General features: G+C 41.4%; 1 protein-coding gene and 1 long non-coding RNA gene across 8 annotated transcripts in view; one reads left to right on the forward strand and one right to left on the reverse strand.

Annotated features, from left to right (window-relative positions):
- LOC109907711 (phosphatidylinositol 4-phosphate 5-kinase type-1 alpha) overlaps nucleotides 1-11,592 on the reverse strand; it is a 30,036-nt gene extending 18,444 nt beyond the window's left edge. Inside the window, exons 1-5 of one of the 7 annotated variants that reach the window (XM_031793862.1) lie at nucleotides 2,520-3,421; nucleotides 1,773-2,063; nucleotides 944-978; nucleotides 737-826; nucleotides 168-298 (exon numbers count right to left, since the gene is read on the reverse strand). In XM_031793862.1, coding sequence (XP_031649722.1) covers nucleotides 168-298; nucleotides 737-826; nucleotides 944-978; nucleotides 1,773-1,818 — 302 coding nt within the window. In that variant the 5' untranslated portion in view covers nucleotides 1,819-2,063; nucleotides 2,520-3,421. Of the gene's footprint in view, nucleotides 1-167; nucleotides 299-736; nucleotides 827-943; nucleotides 982-1,772; nucleotides 3,715-11,404 lie in introns of those variants that run through there. The other 6 variants (XM_031793859.1, XM_031793861.1, XM_031793858.1 and 3 more) reach the window with 6 other exon arrangements.
- Nucleotides 2,557-16,648, forward strand: LOC109907712 (uncharacterized). Its single transcript, XR_004203641.1, has 3 exons — nucleotides 2,557-2,670; nucleotides 15,473-15,566; nucleotides 15,650-16,648. It is a non-coding gene; the product is annotated as an uncharacterized LOC109907712 (long non-coding RNA).
- The last annotated feature ends 3,430 nt before the right edge of the window (nucleotides 16,649-20,078 follow it).

The raw sequence follows: 20,078 nt of genomic DNA on the forward strand, positions 1-20,078 counted from the left end.
CCCTTCAAGCCAATCAGAAACAAGTATTTAACAATGCCATGGTAAAATTGGGAAGAACATTATTTAACCTACTTCTTTGTCACAATTCCAAACTTGAAATATTGACATAAAAACAGAACAGAAACACATACTCCCGCTATACTTTCCTGTCAATAAATCACACACACCTGGGAAAAAAGATGCTCTCCACCACTTCAAAGTCCTGCATGAGTACATCTCTCTCAGGTTTTTGGCTCAGGCTGCCCACTGTGTGTGTGATGCCCAACTGGATGGCACCTTTCAGGGCAGACGAGGTAGTCTGGAGGAGGGCAGAGCAGAGATTGAGATTGAATAGAAAGGAAGAGAACGTATTTCCCAGGTTGAACATATGCACATGTTAAAGTCAGCAGAGTGCTCTGAGTTTGAAGTGCATGCCTGGGGTGCACACCGTAGCAAATACATATACACACACACATATATATAATGAAAACTAGTGTTCCTATTAGACAAATTCAGGTAAGTCCCTCCCCATTTTGTCACATTTAGTTCCTAGTGAATACACTGCTATGACCTCTGCAAATGGGGAAACATAAATAGATGAGACATTTTGAAACCAGCAGATGTATCTTCACAAGACTAAACATATGATTGGGGGTTATGTAATTAACTGAATATGTTAATTCATAAGAAAAACATTTAAGTAGGAAAGATGAGGTCTGTTACAATGTGTGAATGGGAGTTGACCAAGAACTCTGACCTTCTTGTAGGTGGTCTCCCCAGTGGGGTCAAGCCCACGGTGGCCAATAGTCTTCTTTATAGTTTGAGACGAGCCTGAGGACCCTAGAACCTGTGAGTGGAAGAGAGGAGAAGTAGTGAGTCACAGGAAGAGACAAAGGACATAACACAACCTTTTGGTGAAGGCATAAATTATTGGCATGAAAACCAATGTACATCATCTTCTCACCTCTAAAGAAGCTATCTTCTGAGTCCCAGTTGAGCCTACTGAGATTTTTTTTTTTGAGGGACAGAAAGAACAAGAAAAAAGTTGAGTGCCGTTGTTTACCGCACACACAGCACTGTGTAATAGATCGTAGAGCTGCTGGTCATGCCAATCGCAACCAGTCTAAAAACACACAAAAACCTCCTTAGACCCAATTTATACAAAAGGTGATTTGGCCATGAATACATTCCAAGGTGTCAAGACATCACATTCTGTGATTCACAGACTGAATACAAAATATTAATACATAGCTAGGCTACTAACGATGATGTATTGCTTGTTTGTTGCTTGCTTTTGAAGTGCTTTGATGTTACGAAAAGCGCAATAGAAATGGAATACATTATTATTATTAAAATGACATTGCCCAAGGAGTAAGATGCATACATGGGATGTCATCAGTTACCAATTGTTACAGCTATCAGCTGAATCAGTTTCCAAGACAACAAGGCATGCAAACATTCACAGGCCTAAATTGACAGAACCGGAATAGTTCATGTCAACCAGTTCACACAGACACACTGGTACCTCTGAGGATAGCCTCCTTCAGAACTGAGTGTGCACATCTGTGGGGTGGGATGGGATGGCATGGGGGGGTAAATGGTTATGGTCCTGTTAGTAGCTAATATGTTGTGCCCTACTGAACAGTGCCAACACTAGGACAAGGAGTTTGCCAAGTACACATGGCTGTATTTAAAGAGCAATCCACATACTACAGGATGAGTCTCAAAGACCTGATCATCAAAACGAGTAACTTTAGCTATTTGGTGTATAGATAGAGAGAATGTGTACTTACCAGTGGAACTCGCTGGACCTGAATGAACTGTTCCGGCTGTGGCCATTTCTGAAACGTGCACTTTTCTTGCTAAGCTTCAACAAGCTAGCTGTCTAAAACCCAATACCTTGCGTTAACGTTATTTTCGTCGAAGCGATTGTTCTGGTGCGTTTCAACACAGCTCTGATCCAGGGTCGTCAAGCCAAATAAACTGGACCGAGTGACTAGTCAAAATTTTGGATACCCAACACTGTCTTTACTCTCTGCTTGTTTTGCTGGGATGAGCTGAGGGGTTGGGTCCTTCTTACTCAGCTGAAAAGAAAACATATTTAGCTAGCAAGCAAGATAGCGCCCCTGACATTAACAAACTGACGTGTTGTTAGATTCACCGATCTTGGCTGGTCATTGCTAGCCAACGTTCACATTACATTTGAGTAATTAGCTGACGCGCTTATCCAGAGACACGTAGCTAGCTACAAGCTAACTTTAGTTGGTTCAAACTGCAAGCGAGGTTGGCGTCCTGAATCCTAGCAAATGAAAATGTCTTTGTTTTTTCACATGGCTAACTAGCTAAGGATGGGACATGGTGTCGGTAAGAGCAACTGCTAGATAATAATAATTTAAACAAATAACATGTTGACTAAGTAACACGTTACTTTTTAATATAAATGTAACGACCTGCTGTTTCATTACAATAATTACTAGCTAGTTGCTCTTGCCGACACCATCTCACCTTTGTTGGTATCATTTTCAAACAGCTACACTAACCTAGCGTAGTTTTCCAGCTAATGTCAGCCGAGATTCACCGCAGTAGGTTTGTTTCCAGTTTGGATAGTGGTTAGATATTCAGAGCTTGCTCGTCAATACATCTTCAACTGAAGGTCCTAGAGATATCTTAATTCCGATGGTAGAGCGCAAGGTATGTTTATTTTCTCCGTTTTCAAAAAGTGGCTTTCAATGGGGGAATACTATGCACTTGCGGCTATGGGGACTGTCTTAAAAGTGCAAGCGGCAGAACCAGGGGTAGGCTGGACAATATAACAAGTCGAAATTCACCCAAGGCTGAAAATGGCAAAAGAACGTTGGCTAAACTGGAACACCAGCGCAGGCCCATCGCAGAGCCCGTTTTGACTGGGGTTACGTTTAGAATTCAATTTAGCCTAAATGGCACCAAAAAATGTATCCCTTTTTATTTTACCACTACAATCTGTTCTTAGGACGAAACTGAAAAATAACTAGTGTAGTAGGTAAACATCCGCACCTCGATGGTGCCATGTGTGCAGGGGGGGAAAAAGTGCAACTTTTGACTATTTCTGGTCAAGCTATCGCTGACAATGGAATACACTGCCCAGCCTTACATAATTAGATTATCATGATTAAAATGGTGTCCGACTTGAAAAAAATCGATATATAATATACACATTGTGTAAATATACATATTGTGAGATTTGACAAAAATATATCAGCATGACTCTCCATAGGAAAACAATGGGGGAAGCGCAGCTTTCCAAGGGCAAAAGGTATTTCGAGTCTAGCATTTGATGACAACGGAATACACTGCCCAGCCTTACATAATTATAAAGAGGATATTCTCATGATTAAAATGGTATTCAATGTAAAATAATCTACATATACACATTGCGAAATAGACAGACATACCTATATTTCCCTATAGTAAACAATGGGACGACCTCAGAGTTCCATGAGTAATTTTTTGTTTACATTAACTACAATGTGGACAGGTCTCCATTGCCAACAATAGCAAAACAGGCATTGTGATGTAGAAACATAAACTGGGAATAGAACGTTCGGAAGGCAAGTTGGTGCCACAGTGCTCAATAGAACTATTTAGGAACTGGCAGGGTGAAAAATGCCCTAAAATAAGTCTTGTTTTTTGTGATTACTTAAACTACAGCAGGCAGCTGGGACATATGGTAATATTATGAAACTGAACTAGTTTTATCAGAAAAAAAGCATTGTTAAAAATGATCAATTAGCCTTTTCAAATTATAAACTTGGATTAGCTAACACAATGTGCCATTGGAACAGAGGAATGATGGTTGCTGATAATGGGCCTCTGTACGCCTATGTAGATATTTAAAAAATAAGAATTTTTAAAGCCGTTTCCAGCTACAATAGTCATTTACAACATTAGCAATGTCTACATTTTTATTAATGATCAATTTTGTTATTTTAATGGACAAAAGAAATATGCTTTTCTTTCAAAAACAAGGACATGTCTAAGTGACCCCAAACTTTTGAACGGTAGTGTATGCATACATACACATACCCACATTTGCATACATATATACAGTGAGGAGAACAAGTATTTGATAACCTGCCAAATCGGCAGTGTTTCCTACTTACAAAGCATGTAGGAGGTCTGTAATTTTTATCATAAGTACACTTCAACTGTGAGAGATGGGATCTGATACAAAAAAATCCAGAAAATCACATTGTATGATTTTTAAGTAATTAATTTGCCTTTTATTGCATGGCATAAGTATTTGGTACAGAAACCGCCCTATGGGACTCCCAATCATGGCCGGATGTGATTCAGCCTGGATTCGAACCAGGGACTGTGGTGTCGCCTCTTGCACTGAGATGCTGTGCCTTAGACCGCTGCGCCACTCAACCCCTTGCACGTGGAGATTGGTATAAGCAGTATGGTGAAACTTACACATAATCCTGTGAGAGGGCAAATTGGAGCTATTGCCATATTGCTTACAACTGTCAAATCCACTTAGATCTCCACAAGTGCATAAGGATTGATTTGGGATTGGGCCATACACCACTTACAGGACCATCTGGTGTGTAATGCCACATTTCTAACCAGATAGGATAGGCCACCCAGTTCCCTTCATGCAGAGGCAAGCCAGTATTTGGGGGGGAAGGGATTTAATGTTAGTGGTAAAAAAGTGACCTTAAATTAATTGTTAACGTTTTCAAATTTGGAAAGAAGTGGAAGGCGCTCAACCAATGTGAGTAGAGGTGCAAATAAATAATTTGATTGTCCTTGAAGAGGAAAGGTTAAAAAACTATTAAGGGTTTCACACTTGGTCCCTTTCAGGCAATTTTTGTGAACTCATTGCAGTTCGCTTCATTTTTCGTGCAGTGTGCACACTCCAAAGGAACTCTGACCCCTCCAAAGAGCCCCCGAAGCGAACCGAAGTGAGACTATATTGAGAATTGGTTTGAGTTTCGGTTTCCTTTTCTAGGGCAATGTGAAGACAAAGCTCCCAGGTTCATTTGTCATTAATTCCCGCACCACACACAAGACCAGTGGTGTCAAACTCATGCAAAGGAGGGCCGAGCGTCTGCAGGTTTTTGTTTTTTCCTTTCAATTAAGACCTTGACAACCAGATGAGGGGAGTTACTAACATTAATTAGTCAACCAAGTACAGGGGTGGAGCAAAAACCCGCAGAAACTCGGCCCTCCGTGGAATGAGTTTGACACGTGCACTAGACCACTGCAACACCGTTTCACCTATCGTACATCCTCACTCACATTGGTGCCACAAAAGAAAGAAGATGATCTGCAGATTCGCGGAAAAAACATATGCTGCTTTTGGATATTGATTCGTGATGGTCAAGGATGCACAGACATGCCAAAATATGGAGTTTTTAGTTCAGATAGGAGGTGACTCCGGGATGCTGGCCTTACGCTGGTCCGACCAAGCTGATTCCACACTCAAAGACTGCTTCCATCACGTGGACTGGGATATGTTTCGTATTGCGTCAGATAACAACATTGACGAATACGCTGATTCGGTGTGCGAGTTCATTAGAACGTGCGTTGAAGATGTCGTTCCCATAGCAACGATTAAAACATTCCCAAACCAGAAACCGTGGATTGATGGCAGCATTTGCGTGAAACTGAAAGCGCGAACCACTGCTTTTAATCAGGGCACGGTGACTGGTAACATGACCGAATACAAACAGTGCAGCTATTCCCTCCGCAAGGCTATCAAACAAGCTAAGCGTCAGTATAGAGACAAAGTAGAATCTCAAATTCAATGGCTCAGACACAAGAGGTATGTGGCAGGGTCTACAGTCAATCACGGACTACAAGAAGAAAACCAGCCCAGTCACGGACCAGGATGTCTTGCTCCCAGGCAGACTAAATAACTTTTTTGCCCGCTTTGAGGACAATACAGTGCCACTGACACAGCCTGCAACGAAAACATGCGGACTCTCCTTCACTGCAGCCGAGGTGAGTAAAACATTTAAACGTGTTAACCCTCGCAAGGCCCAGACGGCATCCCCAGCCGCGCCCTCAGAGCATGCGCAGACCAGCTGGCCGGTGTGTTCACGGACATATTCAATCAATCCCTATACCAGTCTGCTGTTCCCACATGCTTCAAGAGGGCCACCATTGTTCCTGTTCCCAAGAAAGCTAAGGTAACTGAGCTAAACGACTACCGCCCCGTAGCACTCACTTCCGTCATCATGAAGTGCTTTGAGAGACTAGTCAAGGACCATATCACCTCCACCCTACCTGACACCCTAGACCCACTCCAATTTGCTTACCGCCCAAATAGGTCCACAGACGATGCAATCTCAACCACACTGCACACTGCCCTAACCCATCTGGACAAGAGGAATGAGAATGCTGTTCATCGACTACAGCTCGGCATTCAACACCATAGTACCCTCCAAGCTCGTCATCAAGCTCGAGACCCTGGGTCTCGACCCCGCCCTGTGCAACTGGGTACTGGACGGGCCGCCCCCAGGTGGTGAGGGTAGGCAACAACATCTCCACCCCGCTGATCCTCAACACTGGGGCCCCACAAGGGTGCGTTCTGAGCCCTCTCCTGTACTCCCTGTTCACCCACGACTGCGTGGCCACGCACGCCTCCAACTCAATCATCAAGTTTGCGGACGACACAACAGTGGTAGGCTTGATTACCAACAACGACGAGACGGCCTACAGGGAGGAGGTGAGGGCCCTCGGAGTGTGGTGTCAGGAAAATAACCTCACACTCAACGTCAACAAAACTAAGAAGATGATTGTGGACTTCAGGAAACAGCAGAGGGAACACCCCCCTATCCACATCGATGGAACAGTAGTGGAGGGGGTAGTAAGTTTTAAGTTCCTCGGCATACACATCACAGACAAACTGAATTGGTCCACCCACACAGACAGCATCGTGAAGAAGGCGCAGCAGCGCCTCTTCAACCTCAGGAGGCTGATGAAATTCGGCTTGTCACCAAAAGCACTCACAAACTTCTACAGATGCACAATCGAGAGCATCCTGGCGGGCTGTATCACCGCCTGGTACGGCAACTGCTCCGCCCACAACCGTAAGGCTCTCCAGAGGGTAGTGAGGTCTGCACAACGCATCACCAGGGGCAAACTACCTGCCCTCCAGGACACCTAATACCACCCGATGTTACAGGAAGGCCATAAAGATCATCAAGGACAACAACCACCCGAGCCACTGCCTGTTCACCCCACTATCATCCAGAAGGCGAGGTCAGTACAGGTGCATCAAAGCTGGGACCGAGAGACTGAAAAACAGCTTCTATCTCAAGGCCATCAGACTGTTAAACAGCCACCACTAACATTGAGTGGCTGCTGCCAACACACTGACTCAACTCCAGCCACTTTAATAATGGGAATTGATGGGAAATGATGTAAAATATATCACTAGCCACTTTAAACAATGCTACCTAATATAATGTTTACATACCCTACATTATTCATCTCATATGTATACGTATATACTGTACTCTATATCATCTACTGCATCCTTATGTAATACATGTATCACTAGCCACTTTAACTATGCCACTTTGTTTACATACTCATCTCATATGTATATACTGTACTCGATACCATCTACTGTATCTTGCCTATGCTGCTCTGTACCATCACTCATTCATATATCTTTATGTACATATTCTTTATCCCCTTACACTGTGTATAAGACAGCAGTTTTTTTTTTTAAATTGTTAGTTAGATTACTTGTTGGATTATTACTGCATTGTTGGAACTACAAGCACAAGTATTTCGCTACACTCGCATTAACATCTGCTAACCATGTGTATGTGACAAATACAATTTGATTTGATTTGATTATTGGCAGACTTGCAAAGAAAAAGCCATATCTCAGACTGGCCAATAAAAATAAAAGATTAAGATGGGCAAAAGAACAGACACTGGATAGAGGAACTCTGCCTAGAAGGCCAGCATCCCGGAGTCGCCTCTTCACTGTTGACATTGAGACTGGTGTTTTGCGGGTACTATTTAATGAAGCTGCCAGTTGAGGACTTGTGAGGCATCTGTTTCTCAAACTAGACACACTAATGTACTTGCCATTTTGCTCAGTTGTGCACTGGGGCCTCCCACTCCGCTTTCTATTCTGGCTAGAGCCAGTTTGCGCTGTTCTGTGAAGTAGTACACAGCGTTATACGAGATCTTCAGTTTCTTGGCAATTTCTCGCATGGAACAAGAACAGACTGATGAGTTTTATTGCTTCTTTAATCAGCATGGCAGTTTTCAGCTGTGCTAACATATTTGCAAAAGGGTTTTCTAATGATCAATTAGCCTTTTAAAATGACAAACTTGGATTAGCTAACAAAACGGGCCATTGGAACACAGGAGTGATGGTTGCTGATAATCGGCCTCTGTACGCCTATGTAGATATTCCATTAAAAAAATCTGCTGTTTCCAGCTACAATAGTAATTTATTTCTGATCAATTTTGTGTTATTTTAATTGATAAAAAATGTGATTTTATTTCAAAAACAGTAGTGTAGGTCATAGGGTTAAGGGAAGACAATAGAGCCATAGTGTCATAAAACCTAGCAGTCAAACAGGGAAATGGTTCCAATCGTTTTTCCACCATTCATTTTTCCCATAGGGAATTTTAGAAACACTTAAAATACACTACATGAAAAAGTATGAGGACACCTGCTCTTCGAACTTCTCATTCCAAACTCATGAGCATAATATCGAGTTGGTCCTCTCTTTGCTGCTATAACAGCCTCCACAAACCATATCTGTATGAATCTCGCTTTGTGCACTGGGCATTTTCATGCTGAAAGAGGAAAGGGCCATCCCCAAACTTTTGCCACAAGTTGGAAGCACAGAATTGTATAGAATGTGATTGCATGCTGTAGCTTTAAGATGTCCTCTCACTGGAACTAAGGGGCCTAGCCCAAACCATTAAAAACAGCCCCATTCCTCCTCCACCAAACTTTACAGTTGGCACTATGCATTGGGGCAAGTAGTGACCTCCTGGCATCCTCCAAACCCAGATTAGTCTGTCGGGCAACCAGATGGTGAAGCATTATTCATCACTACAGAGAATGCGTTTCCACTGCTCCAGAGTCCAATGGCGGTGAACTTTACAGCACTCCAGCATTGCGCATGGTGATCTTAGGCTTGTGTGTGGCTGCTCGGCCATGGAAACCCATTTGCTGACGCTCCCGAAAAACATTTATTGGAATGACGTTGCTTCCAGAGGCAGTTTGGATTTCGGTAGTGAGTGTTGCAACCAAGGATGGATGATACGCGCTACATGCTTCAGCAGTCGGCGGTCCCATTCTGTGAGATTGTGTGGCCTACCACTTCGTGGTTGAGCTGTTGTTGCTTCTAGACGTTTCCACTTCACAATAACAGCACTTACAGTGGGGCAAAAAAGTATTTAGTCAGCCACCAATTGTGCAAGTTCTCCCACTTAAAAAGACATCATGAGGGACTACTAATCACTGCAAGCTCCTGCAGGTCATCTCTAGCTGCCACCTTTGCTAACAGGTATTGTGTCAATTTAAAACTTGCACAAGACAGTTCACAGAATTTTAGATCTAAAGAAATCTTGCCAATTTATTAATTCCTCAAGTCGGCAGTCTCGTTCAGATCATCATGGTATTTGTAGTTCTTTATGACATTAAATTAGCCACATTAGCAGCTAATTAGTGTTTCATTTTGAGGGGTAAATACAGGTGAGTCACCTTGTCCTCGAGAGGTTTACACAGTTATCAAAATGTCACGCCAGGTTAAGCCTACACATAGCACATAGCACATAGCACACACTATAGTGTTTCTAAAATCCCCTATAGGAAAAATGTATGGTGGAAAAACGATTGGAACCATTACCTTGTTTGAATGCTAGGTTTTATGTGGTACTCTGTTCATACCTGAACCAGGTTTTCCTCTAGGATTTTCCTGTGCTTAGCTCCATTCAGTTAATTATTTTAATCTGAAGAACTCTCCTTAACGATTACAAGCAACCCATAACATTATGCAGTCACCACTATGCTTGAAAATACAGAGAGTGGTACTAATAATGTAATGTCGTAATGTGTTGTGTTGGATTTGCCCCAAACTTATCACTTTGTAAAAGTGAATTGCTTTGCCCCGTTTTTTTTGCGGTATTACTTCAGTGCCTTGTTGCAAACAGGATGCATGTTTTGGAATATTTTTTATTCTGTACAGGCTTCCTTCTTTTCAATCTGTCATTTAGGTTAGTATTGTAGAGTAACTACAATGTTTATCCATCCTCAGGTTCTCCTATCACAGCCATTAAACCCTGTAACAGTTTTAAAGTCACCATTGGCCTCATGGTGAAATCCCTAAGTGGTTTCCTTTCTCTCCGGCAACTGAGATAAGAAGGATGCCTGTATCTTTTTAGTGACTGGGTATACACCATCCAAAGTGTAATTCATTATTTCACCATGCCCAAAGGTATATTCAATATCTGCTTTTACATTTTTACCCATCTACCAATAGGTGGCCTTTTTTTTTTTAGAGGGATTGGAAAATGTCCCTGGTCTTTGTGGCTGTATCTGTTTGAAATGCACTGCTCGACTGAGGTACTCTACAGATTTTTGTATGTGTGGGGTACAGAGATGAGGAAGTCATTGAAAAATCATGTTAAACACTATTATTGCACATTGTGGATTGTGGTTGTGGAGATAGCAAAAGAGATATTGGGGCTAACAGATGTTTTTGACATGCTGAACAATCCTAAGTGTGGAGTGTTTCAGCAATATATAGATAATGTTTTATGGAGTGGGGGCAGGGGGGAAGGTGTGGTAGAAGTTAGTAGGGATTTATTAAATTTTTTATTTTCATGGTAGTACAGAATTGGGCAGATCATGATTGATCGTACATTCCAGCACAGTAGTTGGCAGCATGCTCTTAAACAATTGTTTGCGGACCGCCATGATATAGAAGAAGAGATTAAGTAAACTACGCAATTGTCTGTAGACCTGTAGCTCATATTGATAGAAAGGTATTGAAATTTAGATCAATCACAAGAAATATGCCTGCAGAATTAGGAAAGTGGTGAAATAGAAATATAATTAATATAGCATGAATGAGGGAGGGGGGGGGGGTCCAGTGACTTCACATTGTGGTTTAATATCTTAGTAGCTAGATGTAACTGCATACATGTAACTGAATACAGCATATTACCTCCTTTTTGGCAATAAGGTAAGAGTTCGACTATCAATAAAAACCTTGCTCTCTAGCCTCATCTGATTCTAGATACAGTATATCACTCATCGACCTAGGACCTTTCGTCTGAGAGCTTATTGACAAGCAGACTTAGTAGATCGAAAGTAAAAACGGATTTACTGTGGGCAGTGACGTTAGTCTGGTAGTGCTAGCAACGAATCTTGATAACAATGGATTTCTCTGCTTACCAAGTTAACACTGCGGTCAATTGAAGTGCGTAGTAATTAGTGGATGCTTCTTTGGGCATCTCAGATTTGATTTGGTGGTGTCCTCTTGTTTCTGTTCAATTCCCGGAGATTGTACAGCTAGCTAGTACTGCATAACCCCGCATCGAGCAACAAACTGCCCCGACATGCATATTTGTCTTTGATGAAGTTTAATGGCAGTTGGCATCCAATATGTTGCATTAACGCCACCTAATAGATTGAGTACAACTCCCTTATACTTTGCTTGAAAAAATAAACAAATCATTTAACACTACACTCACAAAAAATAAAATGTAAATCTGTTTAGGCCTACCTCATGCCAACAAACCTGAAAGGACGGGAAATCACCACTTAATACACCCTGTCACTCTTCTGATGTCAAGTCTCACACCCAAATACCTCTCTGCAGCTGTCACGACAACCTACATTTTCTGCAATATCCCTGCAGTACAGTTGACAACCATTGCTATAAATGCCCAAAATCCAAGCATCACAAACACAAGGAATCTTCCCCTTTTAGTTGGTCAACATTTACTGCTACCCCAGAAATCACTCATTTCAATGGCACCCTTTTCTTGAGAGTGAAACAATTCACATTTCTTGCCCCCATTCATTTAATGCCGAGCGCCTTCTCTCTCTGATCAGCAGAAACAAACAATTAATCAGAAGACCACTTCTGGTTACCCTCACAAATTTCACAGTACCCAACTCTGTTTTCACCCACTGTGAAACCACAAATGGATCAGCCAAAAGACAAGGGTCCAGTTTTTCCCCAAACTTCACTCCTGCTTCATTCCTGTACATCGGTGCAAGCCTCGGGCACCAAGAACTTCACCACACCTCAACCTCTGATTCTTCGCCCTCATTCACTTCCATTTCTCCTCCTGTCTTCAGCTCGTTCTGCTTACACTTTCTTCCATTCCTCTTTTACAAACTCTCTCCCTTTGCCCCACCATTTTTAACCGACTCAAGCTCACTGTCTTCCTCACTCTCTCTCTTAGACCTCCTCTGCCTCTCTTTTTCCCGCCATTTCCCACATCTCCTTATTATAATACTGCACTTCTCCTGACATACATCTTGTTCTTGCTTTCTCAAGGGATGCCATTTAACCGGCTGTCACAATCTCCTTATATCAGCACGTACCCCTCGGGATGTACCCTGACATGCACTGACAGCTGTGGTGTTTTATTACCATTACCACACCAACCTGGAAAAGGCCAAGGATCCAGTGAGAGACGGTCAGCAATCCAAACTGGTCCCTCCCCTGCCTAGTTTCACCTCAGTAGAAAAGTGTAAGTAAATTACACTATGAAAACATGTCTGAAAGTAGACTATAATTTCCTTAAGAACAAATGCAAATGAGAACTTGTTATCAAATAGCCTACCTGGTTAAATAAAGGTGAAATAAAATGATATCTAATAAATCAATCATTGGATCAGGGGTTGTAACCAAAAATAAATGGTGTAGTTCTGAACAGAACCATTATTTTTTTCGTTCCGTTCCACTGTTCCGACCAGCAAAAAAGTTCTGAACCATTTTGAACCAAGGTGAACTAACGGTTTGTATCGTTCCTTTCTGTTCCTTTTTAAACCTCTGAAATTGACATTAAATTACTTCACCAGTGGCTAAAGCAGCCTGTTATGTACATGCATTGGACAGACAAATGTAGTGTAGGTTTCGACATGCAACTGAAAGTTTGCGCTGGGCATGAACACTTACAAAAAAAGAATGCAGTTTTGAAATTGCAGTAAAGGTGCTGTAACTGCAGTCAACTGTGGTATTTCGGACACAGTAATTGCAAAATAACTGCAGTTCAACTGCAGTTATATTGCACTCTAACTGCAGTTACAATGCAAAATTACTGCAGTAAATTGTAGTTTTATTTTGGACGTGTTTTTTGCAGTATACTGCAGTTATACTGCACTCTAAGTTCAGAAAGGGTCAATGAAGAGAGTCCGGTAGCTATTTAACTAACTACACTGAACAGAAATATAAACACGACATGTAAAGTGTTTGTCCTATGTTTCATGTGTCACGCCCTGGTCTTAGTATTTTGCGTTTTCTTTATTCATTTGGTCAGGCCAGGGTGTGACATGGGTTTTGTATGTGGTGTGTTTTGTCTTGGGTTTTTTGTTAGGTATTGGGTTTGTATTATAGTAGGGGTATCTAGCATAGTCTATGGCTGTCTAGAATGGTTCTCAATCAGAGGCAGGTGTTTATCGTTGTCTCTGATTGGGAACCATATTTAGGCAGCCATATTCTTTGAGTGTTTGGTGGGTGATTGTTCCTGTCTCTGTGTTTTGCACCAGATAGGGCTGTTTTTGGTTTTCCACGTTTATTGTTTTTGTTAGTTTATTCATGTCTAGTGTCTTTATTAAAAAACATGAATAACCACCACGCTGTGTTTTGGTCCGCCTCTCCTTCACCTAAAGAAAACCGTTACATCATGAGCTGAAATAAAAGATCCAAGAAATGTTCCATATGCACAAAAGGCTTATTTCTCTCAAATTTGCATGTACGTCCAACCGGTCTCACAACTGTAGACCATGTGCATGGAGTCATGTGGGTGAGTGGTTTGCTGATGTCAATGTTGTGAACAGTGTGCCCCATGGTGGCAGTAGGGTTATGGTATGGGCAGGCATAAGCTATGGACACGAACACAATTCCATTTTATCGATGGCAATTTGAATGCACAGAGATACCGTGATGAGATCCTGTGGTCCATTTTTCTTGAAGTATCTGTGACCAACAGATGCATATCTGTATTCCCAGCATGGGAAATCCATAGATTAGGGCCTAATGAATTGACTGATTTCCTTATGAACTGTAACTCTGTAAAACCTTTGAAATGGTTGCATGTTGCATTTATATTTTTGTCCAGTATTATTCACAGATACATTTTTTTGGTTGTCCAAAAAATATTGCTATCATGTTGTAAATCACAGCTGGCCTGGTACATTGTTCGCTGCCTCCACCCATTCGGGATGCACTGTTTCAGTTTCAATGGCTCAATATTCTAAACAAAAACAAATGACTCTAACGCCAATAAAATCCATCTAGCAAGTCAGCCATAACCACCCCATATCAGTCGATATAATCAAGAACTATCATCAGACATCACGCGATATGAATCTGACAGTGGTGCTTCACCTGACCCACTAGACTAGTTGGTCAGAAGGTTCAAATCAATATTTCATATCGTAATTTCCGAGTAGGCAAAAAGTATCAACCACGGCTGTTATTGCACCCTGTATACGGTGGTGGCGGTAAAATGCCCATTTTTACTGTGCTGTAACTAAAACTAAGACAAGATCTTCTGATCTTTCCCTTCATCAACAGTACGTAATTACATTCTTTTTTAGTGTTTTTACACTGGGATAGCCTGCTAAAATTCGATCTGAATTTATAATACATTTGAAAGGATTTGCAATTTTTGCATTCGCAATCTTTTCAGTTTAAATTTCCCGGAAACCATGGCACAGTGTCATTTCCTGTTTTTGGTGCAAGGCTGTGTCAAATTTTTGGGGCTGCGTCTGTTGCTTGTGTCTTAAATCTCCATACTTCCCAAAGTGTGCACTAGTACACTATCTTGCATGGATTTAAACTCTCTCTAGCCAATGCTTACACCATTCATTCAACCAGAAATCAATATCCAATGTGGTTACTTAGAAAGACTCATTTCATATATGAAGGGGTACTTTGGGGGCTCTATGGGCATAGCAAGATGTGATTGGGCCTACTGGACTAGGCAAGTATTAGATGGACATGAAAACAACATATTCCTGTCCCATGCTTGTTGAAGCCCAAAGATGTCATCAACTGTCTCTGGAGCCAATTAATACTACTTAATCTCCATTTTAAGCACATCTTTCTACCCATAACTGTCTTTAGAGTCCCTATAAGGAAATACGAGTGTAAGCAAAGTAACTCCACTAGTCATGCATTATGATAGATAATTATGTCCTTTGTATCAGATCATTTAAATGTAATTAATATTGTATCCTGATTTAGAATGTCAAACTTAGTCATTGTCTTGTTTTTCTCTACAGATGCCATCTATTAGAAGAAAAAGAGCCACACTGGTTTACAGAGACCTGACTAGAGGCTTGATAGTGCGTACACCCCTGCCATCAACTTAAATCGGTGAGAAAGTTTCTCTGTTCAGTTCTGTTCTACTTAATTGAACCAGGATATTATACTCAGTAACAATTGTCACTACTCTCTAGGGAGTCCTGGGAGAACAGAGCTGGTTCCCTCTGCAGCAGAATTTGTGTCCAGCTACAGTGATGCACCTCCTCCACCAGCATAAAAAAAAGGAAGGCTGCGGATGTTGTGGCCTGGAAGTGGTTGAGGGAGCTACTCCACATGCCTGCAGTGGAGCTGGAATGTCCTCCACCCAATGCCATCTGCAGTTTGTGTAGAGTTTTGGAGGAGGCTGATCTATGGTGCTATAAGGATTGTGGCTCAGATAAATATTTCTGTGCCACCTGTGCTGTGAGAACACAAAGCACTCCTAACGATGTCCAACAGTTAAGGTTATGGACGGAAATGTATTTTATGTTATATCAACAAACCTGTCAAATTCTGGCTTAAAAAAATGGCTTCCCAGTCAAAAATGTTGATCATGTATAGATACAGTTCAGTTTATATAAAAGTTACAGTTCCCTGCAGCGGTAAGGTAAATGTGATTTGGTTTGATTTGGAGTTTTCTGACAACTTGTGCAAGGAAATATCCCCCTGATAGTGTAGCTTCAAATCTGCAGCTACTGTAGTCTGTCTGTCTTAGTCAGGGCAGTTCATCCCATGTGTCCCGTTGGGCATACGATGGGAGTGGCGGAGACAAGATGACCATGACTGTCACATCCTGTACAACCCTCTTTTGACTGTTGTTGACGTTAGAGGTAGGCCTTATATAACAATTTGAAACTAAGACTTCTGGCTCCTTTACCATCTTTCAAACTGTATCAGAGCATTAAGTGTAGCAGCACCATGCTTAGAGACAGTTTCTCCCTCAAAGCCATAAGACTGGCACCGACTGTACTGTACTTAATATACTGTAGTAATCTACTTATTTCATTGTATTGTACATATTGCGCTGTATTCCTGTGCAAATGGCAACTTTGATTTTATTTGATTTAGTTTACCATAACCCTGTTCACTCTTCACTCTGTTGTTATGATGAAAATATGTTGATCAATCTACATTCTTAAAAGACATGAATCTCACCAACATCAGATGTAATGTTTAGGAATACAATCTAAGAAACGGAATGTCCTCATGTCAGGAAGAGCACATAATGTCTGGCTGCAGTTTTGCAGCTGTCACCCTGAATTGCCACAGACTCTGGCATGTGGCACTTGACCACACGACTAAACAGTAGTCCAGGTGTGACAAAACTAGGGCCTGTAGGACCTGCCTAGTTCATAATTCTGTTAAGAAGGTAGAGCCGCCTCCCGAGTGGCGCGGTGGTCTAAGGCACTGCATCGCAGTGCTAGCTGTGCAACTAGAGATCCTGATTTGAGTCCAGGCTCTGTCGCAGCCGGCCGAGACCGGGAGAACCATGGGGCGGCTCACAATTGGCCCAGCGTCGTCCGGATTAGGGGATGGTTTGGCCGGCAGGGATGTTCTTGTCCCATCACGCTCTAACGACTCCTGTGGTGGTCCAGGCGCAGTGCATGCTGACACGGTCACCAGGTGTACGGTGCTACCTCCGATACATTGGTGCAACTGGCTTCCGGGTTAAGCGGGCATTGTATCAAGAAGCAGTGTGGCTTGGCTGGGTTGTGTTTCAGAAGATGCACGGCTCTCTACCTTTGCATCTCCAGAGTCCGTATGAGAGTTGCAGCGATGAGACAGGACTGGATTCCATGAAATTGGGGAGAAAAGGGGTAAAAGTGCTTGCCGTGCTTTATTATCGACATACTTCTAACAAAAAACAGCCCCCACAATCGTTTTATCATCAATTTCTCTCAGCCACTCATCAGTCATTTGTGTAAGTGCTGTGCTTGTTGAATGTCCTTCCCTATAAGTATGCTGAATGTTTGATGTCAATTTGTTTACTTTAAAATAGCATTGTATCTGGTCAAACAATTTTTCCCAAAAGTTTACTAAGGTTTGGTAACAGGCTGATTTCTCAGCTATTTCAGACAGTAAAGGGGGCTTTACTATTCTTAGGTAGCGTAATGACTTTTGCTTCCCTCCAAGCCTGGGGGAACACACGTTCTAGTAGGCTAAAATTGAAAATATGGCAAATAGGATTGGCAATATCGTATCAATCATTTTCCATCCAAGTTGCCAGACCCCGGTGGCTTGTCATTGTTGATAGACAACAATAATTTTTTCACCTCTTCCACACTCACTTTACGGAATTCTAAATGACATACAATGCTTGTCTTTCATAATTTGGTCAGATATACTTACTTGGATGTGTATTATTTTTTAATTATTATTATTATTTTTTGGGATGTGTAGTGTCAGAGTTTGTTGCTGGCATGTCATGCCTAAGTTTGCTAATCTTGCCAATGAAAAAATCATTCAAGTAGTTGGCAATATCAGTTGGTTTTGTGATGAATGAGCCATCTGATTCAATGAATGATGGAGCTGAGCCTTTTTTCCCAAAGCTTTTTACTATAATTCTTTGTCACTTATCTTTGTTTCATAGTGTAGGTTCTTCTTTTTTATTCAGTTTAGTCACATGATTTCTCAATTTGCAATACATTTGCCAATCGATTGTGCTGTCAGAGTTATTTCCTTTTGCATCATCCCTCTCAAACATACAATTGTTAAATTCCTCATTAACATCAATCCACAGGGATATAACAGTTTTTACAGTTATTTTCTTAATGGGTTACTTATTAGTAACTGGAATAAGCAATTTCATAAATGTGTCAAGTGCAGCGTCTGTTTGCTCCTCTTTAAACACAACGGTCCAACAAATATTCTTTACATCAACAACATAGGAATCACTACAAAACATATTGTTCTACCTCTTATATTATGAATAGTCATCTCTTACTAGCAAATTATTAATTTCACGAGCCTTGTTTCTTAAGCTACATATGTTAACATGGGCTATTTTGAGCCCTTTTCCTCTGAGATGCTTACTTGTTTACATTGCTTTACTGGGAAGCTTAGCAGAAGTAGATATGCTCATATTTATTTTAGTGCAGGGTGAGCTGCACACAGTGGACTTCCTCCTAGGGCAGACCGCCTCAGTGCTAACAGTATAAATCTGGTTCATAGGCACATACAATAGCATACAATAGCTATAGGATCAGCAGAGGCATTCAGGGCATTCAGGGCAGTTAGAGGGACAAGTTAGGTTACTTACATTGTGTCTACCATGTAATGCTAAAGCATTATGACAACTCTCTGTCATAATGGTAGGGATTAGCTAAACTGGGCTTGGGTCAATGTCTCAACGCAGCCTTATAATGCTGTGAAAGGATCCAGGAACCCAAATGATTTGGGTGGATCCCATCCTCCTAATAAAACGTGTTTTGTTTCCAAAAGGTATCGAAATTGTCAACAGAAGTTACACCCATTGAGCTACAATAATCACGTAGCCATGTAGCCATGATTAATGAATCGCTTGATACAGTTTCATGAATGGCTTGAAACGTATTGCTCCATACCTGCTTTGAAATCATAAGTAATGTTCTACACAAAAATGCACAACCGAACTGTTCCTACCCTAAATAAATTTTTTACATTTAGAAAAACTGTTCCGATTTGATGGTGGACACCACATTTGTAGTGCCAGCCTTTCATGCCTATGCTCATGATGTTCCCTGTCAGGTCATAAATAAAATATTTATTTTTCATTTATGCTTGTTTAACACCACATATTTGTATTTGCAGACAGTTGGCCTAACAGTAATCATCATCAAGCATTGTAATACTCATTATGGTTTCTGTTTGTACAAGAAGCAGTGTGGCTTGGCTGGGTTGTGTTTCAGAAGATGCACGGCTCTCTACCTTTGCATCTCCAGAGTCCGTATGAGAGTTGCAGCGATGAGACAGGACTGGATTCCATGAAATTGGGGAGAAAAGGGGTAAAAGTGCTTGCCGTGCTTTATTATCGACATACTTCTAACAAAAAACAGCCCCCACAATCGTTTTATCATCAATTTCTCTCAGCCACTCATCAGTCATTTGTGTAAGTGCTGTGCTTGTTGAATGTCCTTCCCTATAAGTATGCTGAATGTTTGATGTCAATTTGTTTACTTTAAAATAGCATTGTATCTGGTCAAACAATTTTTCCCAAAAGTTTACTAAGGTTTGGTAACAGGCTGATTTCTCAGCTATTTCAGACAGTAAAGGGGGCTTTACTATTCTTAGGTAGCGTAATGACTTTTGCTTCCCTCCAAGCCTGGGGGAACACACGTTCTAGTAGGCTAAAATTGAAAATATGGCAAATAGGATTGGCAATATCGTATCAATCATTTTCCATCCAAGTTGCCAGACCCCGGTGGCTTGTCATTGTTGATAGACAACAATAATTTTTTCACCTCTTCCACACTCACTTTACGGAATTCTAAATGACATACAATGCTTGTCTTTCATAATTTGGTCAGATATACTTACTTGGATGTGTATTATTTTTTAATTATTATTATTATTTTTTGGGATGTGTAGTGTCAGAGTTTGTTGCTG

The sequence above is a fragment of the Oncorhynchus kisutch genome, linkage group LG17 (genome assembly GCF_002021735.2).
Source record: "Oncorhynchus kisutch isolate 150728-3 linkage group LG17, Okis_V2, whole genome shotgun sequence".
NCBI classification, from domain to species: Eukaryota; Metazoa; Chordata; class Actinopteri; order Salmoniformes; family Salmonidae; genus Oncorhynchus; species Oncorhynchus kisutch.